Here is a 26304-nt window from a genome sequence, read left to right on the forward strand (position 1 = left end):
AACCACACACACACACACCACACTGTCCAACCACACACACACACACACCACACTGTCCAACCACACACACACACACCACACTGTCCAACCACACACACACACACACCACACTGTCCAACCACACACACCACGCTGTCCAACCACACACACCACGCTGTCCAACCACACACACCACACTTTCCAACCACACACACCACACTGTCCAACCACACACACCATAATGTCCAACCACACACACCATAATGTCCAACCACTCACACACCATAATGTCCAACCACTCACACACCATAATGTCCAACCACTCACACACCACACTGTCCAACCACACACACACACACACCACACTGTCCAACCACACACACACACACACCACACTGTCCAACCACACACACACACACACCACACTGTCCAACCACACACACACACACACCACACTGTCCAACCACACACACACACACCACACTGTCCAACCACACACACACACCACACTGTCCAACCACACACACACCCCGCACTGTCCAACCACACACACACACCGCACTGTCCAACCACACACACACCCCGCACTGTCCAACCACACACACACACCGCACTGTCCAACCACACACACCGCACTGTCCAACCACACACACACACCGCACTGTCCAACCACACACACCGCACTGTCCAACCACACACACCGCACTGTCCAACCACACACACCGCACTGTCCAACCACACACACCACGCTGTCCAACCACACACACCACGCTGTCCAACCACACACACCACGCTGTCCAACCACACACACCACGCTGTCCAACCACACACACCACACTGTCCAACCACACACACCATAATGTCCAACCACACACACCATAATGTCCAACCACTCACACACCACACTGTCCAACCACACACACACACACACACACACCACACTGTCCAACCACACACACACACCACACTGTCCAACCACACACACACACCACACTGTCCAACCACACACACACAGCACTGTCCAACCACACACACACAGCACTGTCCAACCACACACACACCGCACTGTCCAACCACACACACACACCACACTGTCCAACCACACACACACACCACGCTGTCCAACCACACACACCACGCTGTCCAACCACACACACCACACTTTCCAACCACACACACCACACTGTCCAACCACACACACCATAATGTCCAACCACTCACACACCACACTGTCCAACCACACACACACACCACACTGTCCAACCACACACACACACCACACTGTCCAACCACACACACACACACACCACACTGTCCAACCACACACACACACACCACACTGTCCAACCACACACACACAGCACTGTCCAACCACACACACACAGCACTGTCCAACCACACACACCGCACTGTCCAACCACACACACCGCACTGTCCAACCACACACACACCGCACTGTCCAACCACACACACACACCGCACTGTCCAACCACACACACACCACACACACACCACACACACACCACACTGTCCAACCACACACACAGCACTGTCCAACCACACACACCGCACTGTCCAACCACACACACACCGCACTGTCCAACCACACACACACACCACACTGTCCAACCACACACACACACCACGCTGTCCAACCACACACACCACGCTGTCCAACCACACACACCACACTTTCCAACCACACACACCACACTGTCCAACCACACACACCATAATGTCCAACCACTCACACACCACACTGTCCAACCACACACACACACACACCACACTGTCCAACCACACACACACAGCACTGTCCAACCACACACACACAGCACTGTCCAACCACACACACACAGCACTGTCCAACCACACACACCGCACTGTCCAACCACACACACACCGCACTGTCCAACCACACACACACACCGCACTGTCCAACCACACACACACCACACTGTCCAACCACACACACACCACACTGTCCAACCACACACACAGCACTGTCCAACCACACACACCGCACTGTCCAACCACACACACACCGCACTGTCCAACCACACACACCGCGCTGTCCAACCACACACACCGCGCTGTCCAACCACACACACCATAATGTCCAACCACTCACACACCACACTGTCCAACCACACACACACACACCACACTGTCCAACCACACACACACACACCACACTGTCCAACCACACACACACACACCACACTGTCCAACCACACACACACACCACACTGTCCAACCACACACACACACCACACTGTCCAACCACACACACACACCACACTGTCCAACCACACACACACACCACACTGTCCAACCACACACACACACCACACTGTCCAACCACACACACACACCACACTGTCCAACCACACACACACCACACTGTCCAACCACACACACACACCACACTGTCCAACCACACACACACACCGCACTGTCCAACCACACACACACCGCACTGTCCAACCACACACACCGCACTGTCCAACCACACACACCGCACTGTCCAACCACACACACCGCACTGTCCAACCACACACCGCACTGTCCAACCACACACACCGCACTGTCCAACCACACACCGCACTGTCCAACCACACACACGCACTGTCCAACCACACACACCGCACTGTCCAACCACACACACCACGCTGTCCAACCACACACACCACACTTTCCAACCACACACACCACACTGTCCAACCACACACACCACACTGTCCAACCACACACACCATAATGTCCAACCACTCACACACCACACTGTCCAACCACACACACACACACACCACACTGTCCAACCACACACACACACCACACTGTCCAACCACACACACACACACACCACACTGTCCAACCACACACACACACCACACTGTCCAACCACACACACACAGCACTGTCCAACCACACACACACAGCACTGTCCAACCACACACACCGCACTGTCCAACCACACACACACCGCACTGTCCAACCACACACACACACCGCACTGTCCAACCACACACACCGCGCTGTCCAACCACACACACACCACGCTGTCCAATCACACACACACCACGCTGTCCAATCACACACACACCACGCTGTCCAATCACACACACACCACGCTGTCCAATCACACACACACCACGCTGTCCAACCACACACACACCACGCTGTCCAACCACACACACCACGCTGTCCAACCACACACCACGCTGTCCAACCACACACACCACGCTGTCCAACCACACACACCACGCTGTCCAACCACACACACCACGCTGTCCAACCACACACACCACGCTGTCCAACCACACACACCACACTGTCTAACCACACTGTCCAACCACACACACACCACACTGTCCAACCCCACTCACACACACCACACTGTCCAATCACACACACACCACACTGTCCAACCCCACTCAGGAAGGTCACACTGTTAGTCAAACACTGTAAACTTCATCATGGACCTTGAAAATGTTCTATAGAGTACCAGACTACCAGAGAAAACATTTAAAATACCATACGCTGCTTCAGGTTGGCCTCTTACGCTTCTAAAGTGGCGTGATACAGGCGCCTGGTAAATTGTAGCGTCTCTGGCTGTCACCGGGTTCATCAGGAGACAGGCGGAGTGTATTTGCGGGGTGAGGAGTGAGCAGGCCTGTTTTTAATAGGAGAGGAATATTTGGACGTTTTATCAATAGGCATTATTAAATCCTCCTTGGTTGAGCTAATCTTTGGGCCGGCGGTGCAGGGAGAGACGAGCTGCCTGAGAGGTGGAGAGAGGCTGCCTGTAAGCTGCTTATTATATCGACTGCCTTCTCTCTCTCTGTTTCTCTTTCCAGAACACATTCTCTCTCTGCTACCTCTCGTCTGCAAGATGAACACACACACACACACACACACACACAAAGAAAGTCAACCAGAGCTGAGCAGAGCCTCAGCCTTCCCATCAAAGCCAGCTGCTAAGGCTGAAGTTTTATTCAAATGAGTGTTTACTTCTTTCACTGCCAAGGAAGTGTGTGTCTGTCTCCTTCTCTCTCTCCCTCCTGTGTGTGTGTGTGTTGTGTGTGTGTGAGACAATAGCAGCTTCATGGCACTTTCTGTACCTAACAGAAGGAGCAGGCTGGTAGTGGGTGATAAGCCAGGCAGACTGGCTTGCTCCTGCTGATTATCGCCCACCGGACCCCCTCTCTCCACACACACATTTGCCCAGCTTACAAGTCTAAGGAGCCATAGTGAGGAGGGGCGAGACAGATAGACAGGGGATGCTTGTATCACAGGCAAGGTGGCAGCTCTGTGGAAAGCTTTCAGAAAACACCACACACACACACACACACACACACTAGGTCTACACAGTGAGGAGAGGCGACAGGCTTTATTATGTGTTGCTGTAGTTGAAACAGACAGATGGGTGTAAGAATGCTCCACGTTGAGGAGATCTCTGGTGTAGATATAGAGGTTGTTAGTTTGGTTGTGTTGGCTAGTTCACCCCTGGTTGGAGGTTTTGAAATGGACATGTACATGGTTATGTACGGTAAACATTCAAATGATTGAGTTGAATACCTGTGGTTTTGATGGTGGTGGTGGACTGAGAGTGAATAGATAATGCCAGTCAGTAGATGTATGTCTTCATGTTGTCCTCTTGTTTTTCCCAGGTGTTTGGCCCTCTGAGGAGGTGATGGCCCACTACTGCCTCAAGAAACGCCACATGTTCAGGTGAGTGGTTCTGGTCTGGCCCCTGACCTCTGTCCCTGCCAGGCAGGCTTTACAATGTACAATAGATTGTTGGCTCTGGCTCCTGCACTGCGTTAGGCTGCTGCGGCAGAGAGAACAGAGAGTTGAAAGGTGTGTGGGATGTTTGATTTGCACTCAAGGCAGTACACGACCCTTTGATTTCCTGTTTTTACATTCAAGAGGCAGGAGGAGAGGAAGAGAGGGATATTGATCAGGGCGCTGCGCTGAAGGTCAGCTAGGCCGCAACACTCAGGAAGGGAGGGAAGGAAAACCAGGGTGCAAGCCTCTGGCTGTGTGTGTTTTTTGTGCGTGCACGAGATAGAGTTGCGTGTTTGTCAGCCAGATTGTCACTCTCTTTCTATCTCCCTGTAATCAGCCACTCAGCAAGAAAGAACGAGGGGAGGAGGATAAAATAAGAAAAGACTGGACCAAATAGCTACGTGTCATCGCCTCCTCAGCCCACTGTAGCTCATAACAGCAGCACTGGACAGCACACTGGTTTTTAATGGACCTTCTTTACTCCAATTACCGCCTTGGTTGAGGATTTTGTGTCGAGGGAGAGAGGGATTCTGTACAGTAACTGTGTGTGGGTGGCAGTAATTGTAAAGAAGTGCATGTGTGTATATAAGGAAGTGCATCTAATTGATGGTATTGTCTGTGTCAGTGTGTGACTCTGTGGTGTGTGTATCCAGTACACAATGTCAGCAGCACCATGGGGAACCCAACAACCATCATTACCTTAATGTCCCTGCTGCAATACAAACTCCTATTTCCACCAGGAGATAAAGGCACAACAATGTCACTGCTTCTTCAAAGACACTGACTCTGGCTTGCTTAGGGAGGGGGGAAATCAATGAGTTGGCTGGAGCAGCATTCCAATCAATCCACACACACACACACACACACTTTCTAAGAGAAGGTATCCACAGTTAATTAGAGTTACTGCAGTGTCAGGCAGCAATGGCTGCCATGTGGTGCTCTAACCTACACCATGTTACCAAAGGACCTGCAACCCTAGCTCCCAGTCTAACAACCCTAGCTCCCAGTCTAACAACCCTAGCCCCCAGTCTGACAACCCTAGCCCCCAGTCTAACAACCCTAGCTCCCAGTCTAACAACCCTAGCTCCCAGTCTAACAACCCTAGCTCCCAGTCTAACAACCCTAGCCCCCAGTCTAACAACCCTAGCCCCCAGTCTGACAACCCTAGCCCCCAGTCTAACAGCCCTAGCTCCCAGTCTAACAACCCTAGCCCCCAGTCTAACAACCCTAGCCCCCAGTCTAACAACCCTAGCTCCCAGTCTAACAACCCTAGCCCCCAGTCTAACAACCCTAGCTCCCAGTCTGACAACCCTAGCCCCCAGTCTGACAACCCTAGCCCCCAGTCTGACAACCCTAGCCCCCAGTCTGACAGCCCTAGCTCCCAGTCTGACAGCCCTAGCTCCCAGTCTGACAACCCTAGCCCCCAGTCTGACAACCCTAGCCCCCAGTCTGACAACCCTAGACCCCAGTCTGACAACCCTAGCCCCCAGTCTAATAGCTCCTGCTATTAATGTTAATGTACAGTCTCTAGCCCCCAGTCTGACAACCCTAGCCCCCAGTCTAACAACCCTAGCCCCCAGTCTGACAACCCTAGCCCCCAGTCTGACAACCCTAGCCCCCAGTCTAACAGCCCTAGCTCCCAGTCTAACAACCCTAGCCCCCAGTCTAACAACCCTAGCTCCCAGTCTAATAACCCTAGCCCCCAGTCTAACAACCCTAGCCCCCAGTCTGACAACCCTAGCTCCCAGTCTTGACAACCCTAGCCCCCAGTCTAACAACCCTAGCCCCCAGTCTAACAACCCTAGCCCCCAGTCTAACAACCCTAGCCCCCAGTCTAACAACCCTAGCCCCCAGTCTAACAACCCTAGCCCCCAGTCTGACAACCCTAGCTCCCAGTCTGACAACCCTAGCCCCCAGTCTAACAACCCTAGCCCCCAGTCTAACAACCCTAGCCCCCAGTCTAACAACCCTAGCCCCCAGTCTAATAGCTCCTGCTATTAATGTTAATGTACAGTCTCTAGTCCCAGCTCCTGACTACGTCCGCCTTCCTTCTCCTTTCCATCTCCCCATCTCTTCAGCCAGTTAAACATGACTCTTCTCTCTCTCTCTCCCTGTCTTCACCTCTCTCTCTCCCTGTCTTCACCTCTCTCTCTCCCTGTCTTCACCTCTCTCTCTCCCTGTCTTCACCTCTCTCTCTCTCCGTCTTCACTACTCTCTCTCCCTGTTTTCACCTCTCTCTCTCTCTCTCTCTCTCTCTCTCTCTCTCTCCCTAGTCTTCACCCCTCTCTCTCTCTCTCTCTCTCTCTCTCTCTCTCTCTGTCTTCACCTCTCTCTCTCTCTCTCTCTCTCTCTCTCTCCCTGTCTTCACCTCTCTCTCTCTCTCTCTCTCTCTCTGTCTTCACCTCTCTCTCTCTCTCTCTCTCTCTCTGTCTTCACCTCTCTTTCTCTTTCTCTCTCTCTCCCTCTCCCTGTCTTCACCTCTCTCGCTGTGAAATTCCAAAAATAAAAAATAAACTGTTTTTGCTTTGTCATTATGGGGTATTGTGTGTAGACTGATGAGGAAAAACAACAATTTAATCAATTTTAGAATAAGGCTGTAACATAACAAAATGTGTGTGTGCATTATTTATTATTATTATTCAAAATGTATTAAATATATATTTATTTATTATTATTATTCAAAATGTATTAAATTACTTTTTTTTCCTCAAATCTACACACAATACCCCATAATGACAAAGCGAAAACAGGTTTTTAGAAATGTTTGCAAATGTATTAAAAGTAAAAAACATAACTATTCAGACCCTTTGCTATGAGACTCGAAATTGAGCTCAGGTGCATCCTGTTTCCATTGATCATCCTTGAGATGTTTCTACAACTTGATTAGAGTCCACCTGTCATAAATTCAATTCATTGGACATGATTTGGAAAGGCACACACCTGTCTATATAAGGTCCCACAGTTTACAGTGCATGTCAGAGCAAAAACCAAGCCATGAGGTCGAAGGAATTGTCTGTAGAGCTCTGAGACAGTATTGTGTCGAGGCACAGATCTGGGGAAGGGTACCAAAAAATTGCAGCAGCATTGAAGGTCCCCAAGAACACAGTGAAGTTTTGATCCACAAAGACTCTTCCAAGAGCTGGCCCGGCCAAACTGAGCAATAGGGGGAGAAGGGCCTTGGTCAGGGAGGTGACCAAGAACTCGATGATCACTCTGACTGAGCTCTAGAGAACCTTCCAGAAGATCAACCATCTCTGCAGCACTCCACCAATCAGGCCTTTATGGTAGAGAAGCCAAACAGAAGCCTCTCCTTAGTAAAAGGCACATGCCACATGACATGACAGCCTCCATGGACTTTGCTAAAATGTACCTAAAGGACTCTCAGACCATGAGAAACAAGATTCTCTGTTCTGATGAAACCAAGATTGAACTCTTTGGCTGAATGCCAAGCGTCACATCTGGAGGAAACCTGGCACCATCCCTATGGTGAAGCATGGTGGTGGCAGCATCATGCTGTGGGGATGTTTTTCAGCGGCAGGGATTGGGAGACTAGTCAGGATCAAGGGAAAGATGAACATAGCAAAGTACAGAGAGATCCTTGATGAAAACCTGCTCCAGTACGCTCAGGACCTCAGACTGGGGTGAAGGTTCACCTTCCAACAGGACAACGACCCTAAGCACACAGCTAAGACAACGCTGCAGAGGACAAGAAATTCCACAAATTAACAAGGCACACCTGTTAATTGAAATGCATTCCAGGTGACTACCTCCTGAAGGTGGTTGAGAGGATGCCAATAATGTGCAAAGCTCTCATCAAGGCAAGGGTGCCTACTTTGAATGATGTCTTCACTATTATTCTACAATGTAGAAAAATAGTAAAAATAAAGAAGAACCCTTGAATGAGTAGGAATGAGTATATATATATATATATATATATATATATATATATATATATATATATATATATATATATATATACATACACTGAGTGTACAAAGCATTAAGAACACCTTCCTAATATTGCGTTGTACCCCCTGTTTTGCCCTCTGGTGTGTGTATCCAGTACACAATGTCAGCAGCACCATGGGGAACCCAACAACCATCATTACCTTAATGTCCCTGCTGCAATACAAACTCCTATTTCCACCAGGAGATAAAGGCACAACAATGTCACTGTCAACAGCCTCTTCGTCGGGGCATGGGCTCTACAAGGTGTCGAATGCCTTCCACAGGGATGCTGACCCATGTTGACTCCAATGCTTCCCACAGATGTGTCAAGTTGTCTGGATGTCCTTTGGGTGGTGGACCATTCTTGATACACACGGGAAATTGTTGAGGGTGAAAAACCCAGCAGCATTGCAGTTCTAGATGCACTCAGACCGGTGCACCTGGCACCTACTACCAAACCCCGTTCAAAGGCACTTAAATATTTTGTCTGGCCCATTCACCCTCTGAATGGCACACATACACAATCCATATCTCAATTGTCTCAAGGCTTCAAAATCCTTCTTTAACCTGTCTCCTCCCCTTCATCTACACTGATTGAAGTGGATTTAACAAGTGACATCAATAAGAGATCGTGGATTCACCTGGTCAGTCTATGTCCTGGAAAGAGCATAATGTTTTGTACACCCAGTGTAAATGTACAGTATCTCTCTCTCTCTCTCCTAGGGGTGCGGTGTGTGAGTTGGGAGGAGGGATGACCTGTCTTGCAGGGCTCATGGTAAGTAACATTTCTCCCACACACATTCAACCATACTACCCATATGTCACATTTCTGCACAACCATGTCTGCTCTCTCACTAATCAAGTTGACCCCTTGTGAATCCATACACACACCGTGTGTATGCAGTCATGCACTCACTCACTCACTCACTCACTCACTCACTCACTCACTCACTCACTCACTCACTCACTCACTCACTCACTCACTCACTCACTCACTCACTCACTCACTCACTCCCTTACACACACACACTCACACACTCCTACTGTTACGTGCAATTCTGTGCTGTGCATCCGTGTGTGTGTGTGTGCAGGGGGAGGAGAGCAGAGAGCCCTAGGCCTGCCCCTTGTGCTGACAGGTTGAGGGATTGTTAGCCGAGGTCTTAAGAGCCCCTCCACATCGACAGGCTTTAGCGTGTCATCGATCCGCCACCGTCTTCAGAAGACCAGCCTGCCTTTATCTCCCTGGAGTCAATATCCCGTGTTGTGACATTGCAGGCTGCTGCTGGAGACCTTCCCTCACACCTCTCCCCTCCTCCCTCCTTTCTTCCCAACTTCATTCCTTACCTCCTTCCCTCCTCCTCTTCTTGCCCCTTGGCTTCCTGTATATTTTTTCCTTTCCTTCATATCCCCCCCCCTCCTCCTCATCAGTTCCTACTTCCTCCATCTACACCTCCTCTCTCCCCCTTCTCCTTTCTACTCCTTCATCCCTCTCTCTCTTCCATCATCTTCTCTCTCCATCCATATGCGTCCTTTGCATCTCATCCTCTCCCTTTCATTCTCCCCTTTCTCTCTCTCCTCTCTTTCTTTCTCCCTGTCCCTCTCTCTGTGTAGTTCCCTGTAGGGGGTCTGCCTCGGCAGGGTTTCCAGAGTGAGTGGAGTCCTGCTCTTCTCTTCTGCATGGCTGGCCTGGCCCTGTTCGGCCTAGGGCTCCTTCTCCCCGTCTGGCCAGCTGGTGGGACAGGGCTTGCTGTCCCTTTACACCCCACAGGGAGAGAAGGGGAGGGAGCGAGCAGCCCACTAGGGCGAGAGGGAGAAAAGGAGGGAGGAAGAGGGGTGAGGGAATGTTCATGGCTCTCTCTGTGTATTTTCTGGTGCTGAATTGGAGTGGAGGTGTGTGTGTGTTTGGGGGAGTGACATCTGATGGTCTTGTCAGTGTGTCATAGAGCATTTGACAACATTGATCTTATATGAATGTGCCACACACACACACACACACCAATGATAAAAAAAAGGGAAGAAAAAGGGTGCAAACACAGAAAAGACGGGGTTGTAAAGAAGCTGAAGCGTGCAGCAGCACAAAGCACTCCATCGTCTGCGGTGCAAAGTTATATGAAGGGCATCTGGCAGGCCGAGAGCAGAGAGCAGAGTGACAGCGCGCGTGATGGCTCCGCCTGATAAACACAAACCGGCAAATGAAAGGCTCTCTGCTCGCCATCATCCCCTGTCACAATGCAATTACTGAACAGACTGATAGCAAGATAGAGGCCCACAGCTAACGGGAATGATAAAAGTATTGACTGATTTGATTGAATGATTAAAATAATGCAGACATAAAATGGAGGGAAAAAAGGATGACTGAGAAAAGGAGGGGAGGGAGGGAGAGAAAAAGGGAAGATGGAGAGAGGGAAGGAGAGGGAGCTGTTGAGAATGAGGCTTTGTAGATGAGGCGATGCTTCTGTCTTGTGTGTTTGGAGAGGGAGGAGAGGGAGGGGGAGTGCCTAACTCTCTCTAGGGGTCTTTTGCTTTTATTTTGGGTTCTTGTCCTCTTTTTGTCTCATCTTTCACTCTCTGATTTCTCTCTCTCTCTTTTCAGATTGCCATTTGTGCTGACGTGAAGGAAGTTCTGTTATCAGATGGGAACGAGAAGGCTATTCAGAGTATCCTTCTCTCTCTCACTCCATCAGAGACCCAAACACAGCACTCAGCCCTGGGTCATTAGCAACCCCATAGAGACACTGTGTGTGCGTGAGCGTTTCTGGGCATGTTGGTCGTCTGTATATGTGTGTGTCTGTGTTTTTTTTTTTTACAAGGTCAGAGAATATTACAGTTGTCTGAGAATGTGAGGGAATGTACATTTTCACAAAGACACACTCGGCACTCTGGTGCCCAATATCACTTAGAATTCAGCAGAATGTCCCTTCCATACCATTTCAATCCATCCTTCTACAGTTGTGTTATATGAGTGATTGAAAGTGGTTGGTAAGACCTTGCCCCATTTGAGTGAAATAATTGCATACTATCTAAAAGTATCTCCAAATGCATGTCTTTTTAACTCCCTCTCAGGGCCAAAGCCACAATAGATGACTGAGCATTTAATTCAATTAAATTCAATTAAATTCAATAAAGGGGCATTCCATACAAGATTGTCACAAAGATATTTCTAATGTTTTGGATCTTCCTGAAATTAAATCCATAGAAAGGCCATTGGTGGAAGGATGCTTGGCATACCTTCGAAATCTGTATCCAAAATAGTTATTGGGACAGAACTAATTAAAGTTGAGAAATGTGTGACATTTTAGTCTTACCCAGGCCTCCTTTAAGACACTACAATGATGGATGACTCTGTAGATGCTAGAAAGCCATTCTTGGTGTCATTTAAATCTGCACAGTGTGCTCTGAAATGTGAGTAGTCTTCAAATATAAATGTAAATATCATAAAAGTACCCTTTTTTGATATATATATATATATATATATATATATATATATATATATATATATATATATATATATATATATATATATATATATATATATAGTTATATAGTTATATAGTTATAGTTATATATATAGTTATATATATATTGTTATATGTAACACATATTCTACAAGAACATCACATTTCCAGAGTGGGCTCTGTGCTGCATTTGAAGTTTTGTTAAATTTTTTGATGGGATCAGATCCAGGTAGGAGTTGTTGGGGCATTGTTGCTGAGCAACTGGACTGCTTCAGTGATTAATGTGTCTTTCCTTCTGTTTGTTTTGCTTGGGGCAACTTGGGGCAACGGAACGGCCTACCCAGAGGTATTGGGTCTTGTGCCCCTTCACCTGTACCCACACTGCCTGCTCCCTGCTCTCTCACTGGTTTGAACTGCCAGCTCACTGCTCTCTCATTGGTTTGATTTGCTTTGCTCCTTGCACTCTCATTGGTTAGCGCTGTCTACTCACCCTCCCCAGCCCTCTCCTTCCATCCTCTCTTCTCCATTGTACCAGCACGATAAAGAGAAATCTGTGGCTTTTACAAAAGCAGGAAACCTACACACGCTAAGCTTGGACAAAATACATGGTTCAGATTTAGCTGAAGAACTGTTCACCACAATGAGACGTCATTGAATATCACGGAGGCGGTAACAATAGCATCGCTGGGCCTCTGATGACGGAAACGTACACAATTCAGCGTTGACTGCAGCTTTGTTTAAGAGAAAAGAAAGAAGGTGGCGGGAAAGGCAACCACAGAGATGGACAATCAGCTGTGTTGCCCAATAGGCCACTTTCACAACATTCACAGGCTTTTTCCCGAGAAACTATTTTTGTGTAGTCGTTCTCATAATAGAAATAGATGGAATGGTGTGATAAGTGTGAGAAAAGAGAAAGAATGGAGAGAAATAGATGAGCAGATATGGCTATTGAGAGTGGATGAAATAGAATAGGCGTTTCTCTCAATCAACACAAAACATGTACAGTAAGTACCCTCTCAAAGTCGCTTTTTCACGTTCTTAGTGTAAATATGTAGCAACTAGCATATATTATTATTTAACCGGGCCTCGCACGTACACATTGGGCCATACAGCCGCACGTACACATTGTGCCATACAGCCGCACGTACACATTGGGCCATACAGCCGCACGTACACATTGTGCCATACAGCCGCACGTACACATTGGGCCATACAGCCACACGTACACATTGGGCCATACAGCCGCACGTACACATTGTGCCATACAGCCGCACGTACACATTGGGCCATACAGCCGCACGTACACATTGGGCCATACAGCCGCACGTACACATTGGGCCATACAGCCGCACGTACACATTGGGCCATACAGCCGCACGTACACATTGTGCCATACAGCCGCACGTACACATTGTGCCATACAGCCGCACGTACACATTGGGCCATACAGCCGCACGTACACATTGGGCCATACAGCCGCACGTACACATTGGGCCATACAGCCGCACGTACACATTGTGCCATACAGCCGCACGTACACATTGTGCCATACAGCCGGACGTACACATTGTGCCATACAGCCACACGTACAGTAGACACACGCTCACCAAGCACCCTCACTCCTGACCTTGAATTACAAACTGAAAATCATTTGAAATGTTTCCATTGTCTGATTCATGAATGTTGGCTGCTTCCCCCTGTGTGAAGACCCAGAAGGACATATATTCCTCCGCTTACACACCCAGAACAGACAAAAAATGCACTAGTACTATACAATTGGCAGTAGGAATATGAGTATCTACTTACTGTATAGATGAATGTGTTTATGTGAGAACCTGTTGAATTCTTGAGTGCTTGTAAAGTGTAACGTTATTTCTGAATGCCTGTCGGTTCGAGTACTGTATTTGTGTGAGTGACAGAGAGTGTGTGTACAAGCCTGTTAGAGTTGACCTTAATTTGAATTGACCCCAACAAAACCTGTTACACCACTGTGTGTGCATGGCTGTTACAGCTCTTGGCTATATGTGTGTGTGTGTGTACTTGTGTGCGTGCGTGCATGGCTGTTTCACCACTTGGGGGGGGGGGTGAGTGTGAGAGAGATAGTGAGATAGTGTGTACACCACTTGGCAGTGTGTAGGATGACCTCTCCCCCAGTGAGGTGGTACTGATGAGATTACCCTGTAAGCTCCTCTCCTCCTCAGCCCATGATCCCAGTGTGCTGACTCTCTTACTACACAGACCTGCCCTGTGTCCGTGTGTATGGTGTCTGCCCGAACATTTGTGTGTGTGGTGTCTGTCCGAACATTTGTGTGTGCATGCATGTGTGTGTAAGGGCCCATCCCTTTGATCTAGGATTGGCTCTCCATCCATCCAGCAGATACCTCTCCCTCTCTCCCCCCTCCCCCTCTCTTTCCTCTTCCCCTCTTCGCGCTCTAGATTGGATTTGCTACAGCTCTTTGCTGCTTTAAAGACAGATAAATCCTAATTGAATTGCCTCAGCACCGGCCCTCCAGACAGTGTATTAATAGACAGGTTGACATCAATCAGCCTGTGTGTCATAGTGGTGATGTGGTGAGCTCCTCTCAGGCGTAGGCTACAGGTTAAAAGCCTTCTGATTGATCTGCTGGCCTCCATTAAGCCCTGCCCTGCTCTGTTCAGGTCTGTTCTGCTCTGTTCTGTTCTGCTCTGTTCTGCTCTGCCCATTTCTGCTCTGTCCTGTCAAGCATCTGGCAGCCTCTCACTTTGCCCCTGGAGATCAGGGATGGTGTGTGTGTGCGTGCGTGCGTGCGTGACCGCAGCTGATAAGTTACCACCAAAGACTCAAAACCTGCCTAATAAAATGCTAGATCATGTCAGTAGCTGCATGTGACTAATGTTAGTTGTGAACGTGAGATGTTTAGTTGTAACCTTAACCAGGTCACCAGATGTGCGTGGAGTCATCGAGAGAAACAGGCAGGCCGGTGTCTTTGGCTCCACAGATGTTTCCAGCAGGTGAGACGTTTATCTGATAACACCTCCCTCTCTCACACCTCTCAAATCTCTCTATCACTATTACTTTAATGAAATCCATATATGGGTTCAGCTCATTAAGTCACCTCAGTTATCATCTTTGACTGATGATCAAGACGTCATATTTTACTTTCTACTTCTTTCTGACAAAGAAGGTAGATTGAGGGGTTTTACAAAAAGGAACATCACTGTAGAACAGTCATTCTTATTCCCATGTAAAATAGCCTTTTGAGTGACTAAAATATCACCCATAATATTTTTGGTGGATAGAAATGTAAAAAAAAAAAAAAAAATGTAAGTAATTTTTCTCATGGCTTACAACCAGGAATGTTTGAAAAGAGGCTGGCGTTGACTGACAGGTCTTTGAAACGCCTATGTCAAGAAACTTGGATGCAGTGTTGCAGTAAAATCATCTCAAGCAAATGTGGTGAAACACAAAGCAACTCAAACAACATGGAAATTGCGTCAATGATGTCAACTTTTTTAAACATCCCCCATTTGGCATGTCTCTTGTGATGCCATTCACAGCAGCACTGACAGATAATTTGACATGACAAGTACCTCACAAACCTTCCCCCCCTTTTGTTCCATGCTGGCTGAAGAACTAGCTAGCCGGTAACTAGCTAACACCAGACACAGATGAAGAACTAGCTAGCCAGTAACTAGCAAACACCAGACACAGATGAAGAACTAGCTAGCCAGTAACTAGCTAACACCAGACACAGATGAAGAACTAGCTAGCCGGTAACTAGCTAACACCAGACACAGATGAAGAACTAGCTAGCCGGTAACTAGCTAACACCAGACACAGATGAAGAACTAGCTAGCCGGTAACTAGCTAACACCAGACACAGATGAAAGGGGAAACATAGAAGTGTCTTTGCCAGAGATGAATAGTGTCAACTTTTAATTATGCTGAACAAAATTATAAAAGCAACATGCAAAGTGTTGGTCACATGTTTCATGAGCTGAAATAAAAGATCCCAGAAATGTTCCATATGCACCAAAAACGTATTTCTCAACAAAACAATTGCACACATTTGTTTACATCCCAGTTAATGAGCAGTTCTCCTTTGCCAAGATAATCCATCCACCTGACAGGTGTGGCATATTAAGAAGCTGATTAAACAGCATGATCATTACACAGGTGCACCTTGTACTGTGGATGATAAAAAGCCACTCTAATGTGGCTTTTGTGGAGTTTTGCCAATGTGGAGTTTTGTCACACAACACAATGCCACAGATGTCTCAAGTTTTGAGGGAGCATGGACTTGGCATGCTGATTGCAGGAATGTCCACCAGAGCTGTTGCCAGAGAATTTAATGTTAATTTCTCTACCATAAGCCGCCTCCAATGTCGTTTTAGAGAATTTAGCAGTACCTACAACCGGCCCCACAACCGCAGACCACGTGTAACCATGCCAGCCCAGGACCTCCACATCCAGCTTCTTCACCTGCAAGATTGTCTGAGACCAACTGAGGAAACTGCAGGTTTGCACAAACGAAGAATTTCTACACAAACTGTCAGAAACCGTCTCAAGCTCATCTGCGTGCTCTTTGTCCTCACCAGGGTCTTGACCTGACTGCAGTTTGGCATCGTAACCAACTTCAGTGGGCAAATGCTCACCTTCGATGGCCACTGGCACACTGGAGAAGTGTGCTCTTTACGGATGAGTCCCGGTTGCAGTAGTTTGCTGATGTCAACGTTGTGAACAGAGTGCCCCATGGTGGCGGTGGGGTTATAGTATATATTTTAAAGGTATCTGTGACCAACAGATGCATATCTGTATTCCCCGTCATGTGAAATCCATAGATAAGGGACTAATGAATTTATTTCAATTGACTGATTTACTTATATGAACTGTAACTCAGTAAAAGCTTTGAAATTGTTGCATGTTGCGTTTATATTTTTGTTCAGTGTACATTTTCTGACACCCTACAGTCAACTTATGTCTCCAGTAGAGTAGCTAACTAGCTATATTAACCACGCCCCTCTGCAAACACGCCTTCTCTGATGTTGGTTACAGGGCGGTACTTATTGAAATTAGGTAAGAGAATATCATGTTACCATTGGTATATTAAAATGAGAGTTAGGGTCACCCTATCCCCTTAATAATTCGCCTCCTGAATCCAAGTGTTTGACATGGGGGAGGGGACCAGTAACTTTATGATCAAACTTTATCAATGTAGAAGAAACAGTCATTTTTCATACTTTGGTCATCATACTGGTTTCATCCAAATATCATCAAAAACATAATTTTGACTGTTCATGACCTTTAAGGCAAATAGTTAAGTCTGGGTTAGGGTTAGCCATGCTTAACTGCTGCTGTTGGAGAGTCAGGGCTTATTACGTGGTTAAGGTATGTAAACGTCAAGGTATCACCCGTCCTGATTGAGGTAGAGGTAAAGGAGGTGTGTCTGTGTGTAAATGTATCAAAGCAGAACAATTCGGTCTAATTGGATGTCCTCATCCAGAAACCATCAACAGAACCCCCACGTCACCAGACATTCTGTTGTACCCTGGATACAGGGATAGTTCTAGCTGAAAAATACCATTCATTACCTCCCTAAAAAGTCATTTTGTCGTTCAGCGATCTCACTTACTTGATCCCAGTCTCCCTCGCTTCCCCTCCTCTACTCTCCCTCCCTCACTCTTTCCCTTGCTCCCTGCACCTCTTCCCTCCCTCCTCCTCGTGTATTTACACGGGGATGATGAAGTGAAAAAGTAAACGTATAATTAGCCTGCATTACTTTGATTGTTTTCTTTTCAGATTAAACCTCCTGTCAGAACGCACGGTTTGAGAGGGGTGAAGGTCGCCCCGCGATTGGATGAGGGGGGATTGCTTTTCTCAAGTCACTGAATAAAAAGCAGGCGCGGGCCCCCTGCCGGGAGATGAGATTGTATTTCCACAAGACATAATTTTTGTTTACTGAGTGTTAATAATGGTTTATTAATAATCCCATTTGGCTGTCTGGGGCCTGGGCCCGATCTCTTGAGAGAGAGAGACGGAGAGAGAGAGAGAGAGAAAAAAAGAGTCAAGTGTTTAACTGGCTGAAGAGATGGGGAGATGGAAAGGAGAAGGAAGGCGGACGTAGTGACCACAGGCGGGGCGTGGATAGTGTATAGGAGGGGGCTGTCAGGAGCTGGGACTAGAGACTGTACATTAACATTAATAGCAGGAGCAGCCCTTTCGGTACACTACAGTAGTACTGATGATGCTCCTGTAGACTTGGAGAGTACCTGTCAGTGGTCACAGCAGTCGTAGTACTAGCAGTGGGATTCCTGGGCTGAGACAATCGAGCTGTTGATTTCAGGTGTCATGTCAGAGAGGGCTCTCTCTGAGAGGTCTGACGAGGTGTGTTTTACCTCTGTGCACTGAGGCACACACACAGTGGGGGGCGTTGAGACGCCAGGGGACAACACACTGAGAGGGGAAGAAAGGAGGGAGGAAGGGAGCAGGACAAAGGGAAAGGGAGCATAACTTATGTTTAATGGAGAATGAGCATATTTGTACCTGATTGTGTGTCTGTAAACGATAGTTAGTTACCCTACAGTATGTTACTCTCCCCTAAGCCCTTTGCCATTCTAAAAATACTCCAGTATCCCTGCACATTGTAAATGAGCTATTGGCACTGACCCTGTATATAACTTCCTCTCTTATTTCTCATGTTTTCTTTATTATATACAATACCAGTCAAAATAACACCTATGGAATCATGTAGTAACCAAAGAAGTGTTAAACAAATCAAAATAGATTTGAGATTCTTCAAAGTAGCCACCCTTTGCCTTGATGACAGCTTTGCACACTCTTGGCATTCTCTCAACCAGCTTCACCTGGAATGCTTTTCCAACAGTCTTGAAGGAGTTCCCACATATGCTGAGCACTTGTTGGCTGCTTTTCCTTCACTCTGCGGTCCAACTCATCCCAAACCATCTCAATTGGGTTGAGGTCGGGTGATTGTGGAGGCCAGGTCATCTGATGCAGCACTCCATCACTCTCCTTCTTGGTCAAATAAACAAATAATAGTCCCACTAAGCACAAACCAGATGGGATGGCGTATCGCTTCAGAATGCTGTGGTAGTCATGCTGGTTAAGAGTGCCCTGAATTCTAAATAAATCACCAACAGTGTCACCAGCAAAGCAGAGAGACTGGTATTTTGTGGGTACTATTTAATGAAGCTGCCAGTCGAAGACTTGTGAGGTGTCTGTTTCTCAAACTAGACCCTCTAATGTACTTGTCCTCTTGCTCAGTTGTGCACCGGGGTCTCCCACTACTCTTTCTATTCTGGTTAGCGCCAGTATGCGCTGTTCTGTGAAGGGAGCAGTACACAGCGTTGTACGGGATCTTCAGTTTCTTGACAATTTCTCGCATGGAATAGCCTTCATTTCTCAGAACAAGAATAGATTGACGAGTTTCAGAAATAAGTGCTTTGTTTCTGGCCATTTTGAGCCTTTATTCGAACCCACAAATGCTGATGCTCCAGATACTCAACTAGTCTAAAGAAGGCCAGTTTTATGGCTGCTTTAATCAGAACAACAGTTTTCAGCTGTGCTAACATAATTGCAAAAGGGTTTTCTAATGATCAATTAGCCTTTTAAAATGATAAACTTGGATTAGCTAACACAACGTGCCACTGGAACACAGGAGTGATGGTTGCTGATAATGGGCCTCTGTACGCCGATGTAGATATTCCATTAAAAATCTGCTGTTTGCAGCTACAATAGTCATTTACAACATTAACAATGTCTACACTGTATTTATGATCAATTTGATGTTATTTTAATGGACAAAAAATGTGCTTTTCTTTCAAAAACCAGGACATTTCTAAGTGACTCCAAACTTTTGAACGGTGGTGTATATACTGAACAAAAACATTTATGCAACATGCAACAATTTCAACAATTTTACTGAGTTACAGGTCATATAAGGAAGTCAGTCAGTTTAAATAAATTCATTACGCTCTAATCTATGGATTCCACATTACCGGGTAGGGGCGCAGCCATGCATGGGCCTGGGAGGGCATAGGCTCACCCACTTGGGAGCCAGGACCACCCACTGGGGAGCCTGGCCTTGCCAATCAAAATTTTAAAAAATCCCCACAAAAGAGCTTTATTACAGACATAAATACTCTTCAACTTCATCAGCTGTCCGGATGGCTGGTCTCAGACGATCCCGCAGGTGAAGAAAGAAGCTGGATGTGGAGGTCCTGGGCTGGCGTGGTTACACGTGGTGTGCGGTTTTGAGGCCGGTTGGACGTACTGCCAACTTCTCAAAAATTACATTGGAGGTGGCATATGGTAGAGAAATTAATATTCAATTCTCTGGCAACAGCTCTGGTGGACATTCCTGCAGTCAGCATGCCAATTCCACGCTCCATCAAAGCTTGAGACATCTGTGGCATTGTATTCTGTGACTAAAGTCTACATTTTAGAGTGGCCTTTTATCATCCCCAGCACAAGGTGCACCTGTGTACTGATCATGCTGTTTAATCAGCTTCTTAATATGCCACACCTGTCAGGTGGATGGATTATCTTGGCAACGGAGAAATGCTCACTAACCGGGATGTAAACAAAGTTGTCCACAAAATTGGAGAGAAATAATATTTTTGTCTTTATGGATATTTTCTTTCAACTCATGAAACATGGAACCAACACTTTACATGTTGCGTTTATATTTTGTTCGGTATATATCTATATTAGTTTTTTAAAGAATTGTTATAATTACTTTTATTAGGTATAATATTTTGATATTGATTATTGCACTGTTGTGTACAGCTTGAAAGTTATGCATTTCACTGTAATTTTGCATGTGACAATAAAACTTGAACTTCTACCCATCCTACAGAGTGGTGAGGTGGGACTGTGAGACAGATGTCACAGCGCTGGAGGGACACTTTGACATCGTCATGTGCGCAGACTGGTAGGTACAACCGCCAATGACCCCTGATGCCCCTGGCGAGTTGCAAGCGGGCTCTCGGCTGGGCACACCCACCAAGTTCACAACTTACCCCTCTACACACACACACACACGTACATACATACTGTACATACATACAGACGTACACACACACACCTCGTGGCAGCCTGACGTGGCCACTTTATTATTTCTGCTCCTGTGACAGTTATCAGATGGGCTCCATCAGACAGCCCCTCTCCCCGGGTTATTTCCCCTAGGTTGACTCCGAGAGGCATTTCCATTTTGACAAAATTGCCTATTTTTCATGCTTGGCGTCCCAGCAAATGGATGACTTAGGCAAATTGCAAATAATTACGCCTTGGCGAAAAAGAGAGAGAGACGAGGAGAGTGCGAAAGACGGAGAGAGAATAAAAGAGAAAGGGAGTGGAGGAATAGAAAGGAGCAACACAAACATCTCAATTAGCTCCAGCTCCTTAACACAGATCTTAGTGCTGATCAGGAAATGAAGAGCTCTTTCTCCCTCGCTCTCCTCTCATCATCTCATCTCAGTCCCATATCTATTTCTGTGTGTTTGTTTTCCCCTCTCCTCTGTCTCTCCTGCTCTCTGTCCATCCCGTTGATGTCAACTTTTTGGGGTCAGCTTTTTGTAGAGCCCAAAACGTAATCTTGTGGTTTCTCACGTTGTTTAGTTATACAGACTGGATTCAAATATGTACAATATTTTCAAAAATATGAAATTTGCTTCATGGCCCTGAGACATCTTTATCCAACCTCTAGATCAGGAAAGGGACTATCTGGAATTCCTGTCGCTCAGTGTTCCTCAACCCACTCAATGTAAGGAGCGCTATAGCTAACTCAAGTGTAAATGTAGCTGTGAATAATCCAGAAAAGAGGGGATACTCTAATGACAGGGATCCTATGATAAAGATTCTTCCTGGTTCTTACACCTCACTTCTAGTCTCCATCATCAATCTACACCATCTGTCTGCCACTCACATAGAGTAGTACGAGTTAGAAATCCCTCCAAAAGTGTCTGAAACGCTTGACCTGTGCCCACCCAGGAGGGGAACATGGCTCTCAGCCTGTCTCATTTCTATGATACGTTTATGACCTCCTAGATAAGTGGAGCATTAGGAAAGTTAGCATTATTCTAATGTCACACAGATTTCAGGTAATGGGCAGGTGAAATGAACAGCTGTACAGAGTGGGTAATAGGGGATACTTTGTGTGGTGTGTGTGTGCGCGTGTGGTGTGTGTGCGTGTGTCTGTGTGCGTGCCTCTGTGTTGATGCATCATTTTTTCATGTGTGTGTTTGCATGAGTGTGTGTATGTCAGTGTGTGTTTGTGAGTGCATCATTGTGTAAGTGTGTGTATGTCTGCCTGGTGTGGAAGTGGCCGTTTCGACTGTCGCTCTGTGCGCCGGGCGACCGGTGTGTAATTGTCGTGGTCAGGAACGAGAGAGAGTGATGGCTGAGCGATTAACGAGCGGAGCGCGGCAGGCTGACGATCACCTGCGAAAAGGTCAACAGCCACACTTCTCCTCCAATTAATTATAGTCTTTCAGACAATGGCGCTGCAGCAGCGAGCCCACTGACTGCTGGAGGAGAGAACAGACCTCTCACATACAGATATACTGTACACACATGTATACACACAGTCAAACACACACGTACACACACACTTATGCACACACACTCGCACAAACACAGACAATCACACATTCATACATACATGGAGAGTGGACGCTGACTGAGGAGAGAGACATGTACAGACACAGAAACACATGGCAACATACTGCACACATGTATAGCAGGAAGAATGGCACTGCAGAAGGCATGTGGTGTTTGGTGGAGCTCGTGACCTAAGAGGTTGAAATAGAATTGGCTTTGTGGATTGTTCATTTAAGGGAGGGAATGATCATGAAAGGTAGTTAAGTATTTGTAGCCAAACGTTGTCTTTAGGGTGCATAGAATGAGACACCTGCTCACACAGACAACATATGTGAAGAGGTGTGTTTGAGCATGTGTGTGTGTGTGTGGCACTGTAGAAGAAGAAAATGATCACACACTGGTGTGTTGCTGTGCTGGGATTCCTGCAGAGACTGTGTGTGTGTGTGTGTGTGTGTGTGTGTGTGTGTGTGTGTGTGTGTGTGTGTGTGTGTGTGTGTGTGTGTGTGTGTGTGTGTGTGTGTGTGTGTGTGTGTGTGTGTGTGTGTGTGTGTGTGTGTGTGTGTGTGTGTGACTATGTCTGCTTGGCGACTAGGACACTGGCACGTCTGCTGGCTCCTCTAAGCTGCCCATGTGTGGGCATGAAGATAAAGCCCTTTGTGTGTTCCCCATTGCTCGGTGTTTGTGTGTGTGTGTCATCATTGTGTCTTATACAGTCACACACACAGTCTATTTTGTATCCTTTTTGAATCTCTGTTCTCCCTGATTTACTCATTTCTATCCAATACTGATAATTGACCCTACTTTGTTATATACATCCACCTGTGAGTAAGCCAGGTGTACGTGTTTGTGTGTCTGTATCAATGTGTGCGTGCATGTGAACATGCGTGTGTATGTGTGCAGGGACTGGGGTGGGGGGCTTACTTTTTAGAAATCCCTTTCATTTCACAAAAAGCATTGCATCAGCCGCAGCCACAGAAGAATTAGTGATATGCAGTAAACAAATAACACAATGCAACATCTGTAAAAAAAATAAAAAAAACCTGGCTCAAAAAAGGGAGGGCTTTTACTCTAATCGTCAGTAGCGTCAATCATCTGATTAGAGTAAGCAGCTAAGCAACACCCTATGATTTTCCACCAGTCATTTAGTAAATGCCTTCCTGTCACTGTGTCCTAATGGGTCAATGGATCCTTCAGGTTTCACTGTACAGATGAAGTTAATGCTGCCAGGATTAGTCCAGATTTAGCGCGGAAGTCGGGTCAGAGCCACAGTCCCCTGCCTGTACACATACACACACGCACACACACACGCACACACCCTGAGATCACACCTCAAGCCTGGTCAAATGACACACACCACAGGGTAACCATCCTAGATTATCAGCAGTGAGTTTAGTCACTTGTCGAGAATATCTAAGTCACTCACGTTCGCTTCTCAGACCATCCCAAAAGAACCCAGACTACATCCTCAATTGCTCCCTGCACGCGCACACACACCCATATTCCAGTCCACCCATTTCTGCTCTGTTGTTCTCACCATGTCATCCCATTTGGCCCCCGGGGCGATAAGAGATGGATCTGGGTTAATATACTTCTGTAATGCACTACTACTGCTATTTATAGAGCCTTACTAAGTGGCCTTGTTTTTCTTGGAGCGTCTTGGAGGGCCGGGAAAATACCTAGGACAGGACAGGACAGCCCTGTATCCAATCAAAAGAGGTTTTAGTGACTTGTCCAAAACACACTGGATATACTGTAGTGCCCATAAGGAGACAGATGAGAAGTATTGAGAGTATTATCCAGTCAATGTGTGATACACAGGGACATTGTGATTTGTTCTGTCTATAGAAAAAGAATCCCAAGTAATTATAATTCCATGGTTCCTTTCCTATCATGTTAAGAGAGAGAATGTGTTCCAATAGGCCCAAATTACTTCCTCTTCATGTCTCCTTTTCTCCACTGCGACTGATAGGTAAAAGCACTAAATGCCTTTCCATTATATAGCCTTTTCATTAATCAGGTCCTCTGAGCTAAGTGATCAGGAAGGGAAGAGGACAGAGAGAGGAGGCTATTAAAGAGTATTAGTAGACATAACAGATGTGGGATTTTAATTTGACCAGTTTCTCACAGTAGGAAAATAATCCTGCAGCAACAGGAAATGTGAATTATTGTGTGGAGAATTAAAATTAATGGACAGGAAATGTCCTGCAACAACAGGGTGATCCAATTAAGATCCTACACCTGTAGATGTTATACGTACGTTTATATATAATTTCCTAAATGGACACTTTACTTGATTAGTCTAAGAGAAGATTGGATTGTATGTAGTGTTTATATGTATGTATGTATGTATGTATGTATGTATGTATGTATGTATGTATGTATGTATGTATGTATGTATGTATGTATGTATGTATGTATGTATGTATGTATGTATGTATGTATGTATGTATGTATGTATATATGAATACAGTACCAGTCAAGAGTTTGTTCACACTTTCCCATTCAAGGGTTTTTATTTATTTGTACTATTTTCTACATTGTAGAATAATAGTGAAGACATCAAAACTATGAAATAACACATATGGAATCATGTAGTAAGCAAAAACGAGTTAAACAAATCAAAATATATTTTATATTTGAGATTCTTCAAAGTAGCCACCCTTTGCCTTGATGACAGCTTTGCACACGCTTGGCATGTTGGGTCATTGTCTTGTTGAAAAACAAATGATAGTCCCACAAAGCTCAAACCAGATGGGATGGCGTATCGCTTCAGAATGCTGTGGTAGCCATGCTGGTTAAGTGTGTCTTGAATTCTAAATAAATCACCGACAGTGTCACCAGCAAAGCACCATCACAACACCTCCTCCATGCTTCACAGTGGGAACCACACATGTGGAAATCATCCGTTCACCTGCTCTGCATCTCACAAAGACACGGCAATTGAATCCAAAAATCTCACATTCATCAGGCCAAAGGACAGATTTCCACCAGTCTAATGTCCATTGCTCATGTTTCTTGGCCAAAGCAAGTCTCTTCTTATTATTGATGTCCTTTAGTAGTGGTTTCTTTGCAGCAATTTGACCATGAAGGCCTGATTTACGCAGTCTCCTCTGAACAGTTGATGTTGAGATCTGTCTGTTGAACTCTGTGAAGCATTTATTTGGGCTGCAATCTGAGGTGTAGTTAACTCTAATGAACTTATCCTCTGCAGCAGAGGCAACTCTGGGTCTTCCTTTCCTGTGGCGGTCCTCGTGAGAGCCAGTTTCATCATAGCACTTGATGTTTTTTGCGACTGCACTTGAAGTAACGTTCAAAGTTCTTGAAATGTTCCGTATTGACTGACCATCAGGTCTTCAAGTAATGGTGGACTGTCATTTCTCTTTGCTTATTTGAGCTGTTCTTGCCATAATATGGACTTGGTCTTTTACTAAATAGGGCTATCTTCTGTATACCACCCCTACCTTGTCACAACACAACTGATTGGCTCAAACGCATTAAGAAGGAAATCAATTCCCCAAATTAACTTTTAACAAG

The 26304-nt window shown here is 46.3% G+C and overlaps 1 protein-coding gene across 1 annotated transcript in view; it reads left to right on the plus strand.

Moving 5' to 3' along the window:
- The window catches only part of camkmt (calmodulin-lysine N-methyltransferase), a 262674-nt gene that overhangs the window by 186853 nt on the left and 49517 nt on the right, over positions 1-26304 (plus strand). Inside the window, exons 4-8 of the mRNA XM_014179982.2 lie at positions 4653-4713; positions 9442-9493; positions 11312-11375; positions 15098-15164; positions 21029-21103. Of these exons, the coding sequence (XP_014035457.1) occupies positions 4653-4713; positions 9442-9493; positions 11312-11375; positions 15098-15164; positions 21029-21103 (319 nt within the window). The remainder of the gene's footprint in view (positions 1-4652; positions 4714-9441; positions 9494-11311; positions 11376-15097; positions 15165-21028; positions 21104-26304) is intronic.

The sequence above is a fragment of the Salmo salar genome, chromosome ssa28, assembly GCF_905237065.1.
Source record: "Salmo salar chromosome ssa28, Ssal_v3.1, whole genome shotgun sequence".
NCBI lineage: Eukaryota > Metazoa > Chordata > Actinopteri > Salmoniformes > Salmonidae > Salmo > Salmo salar.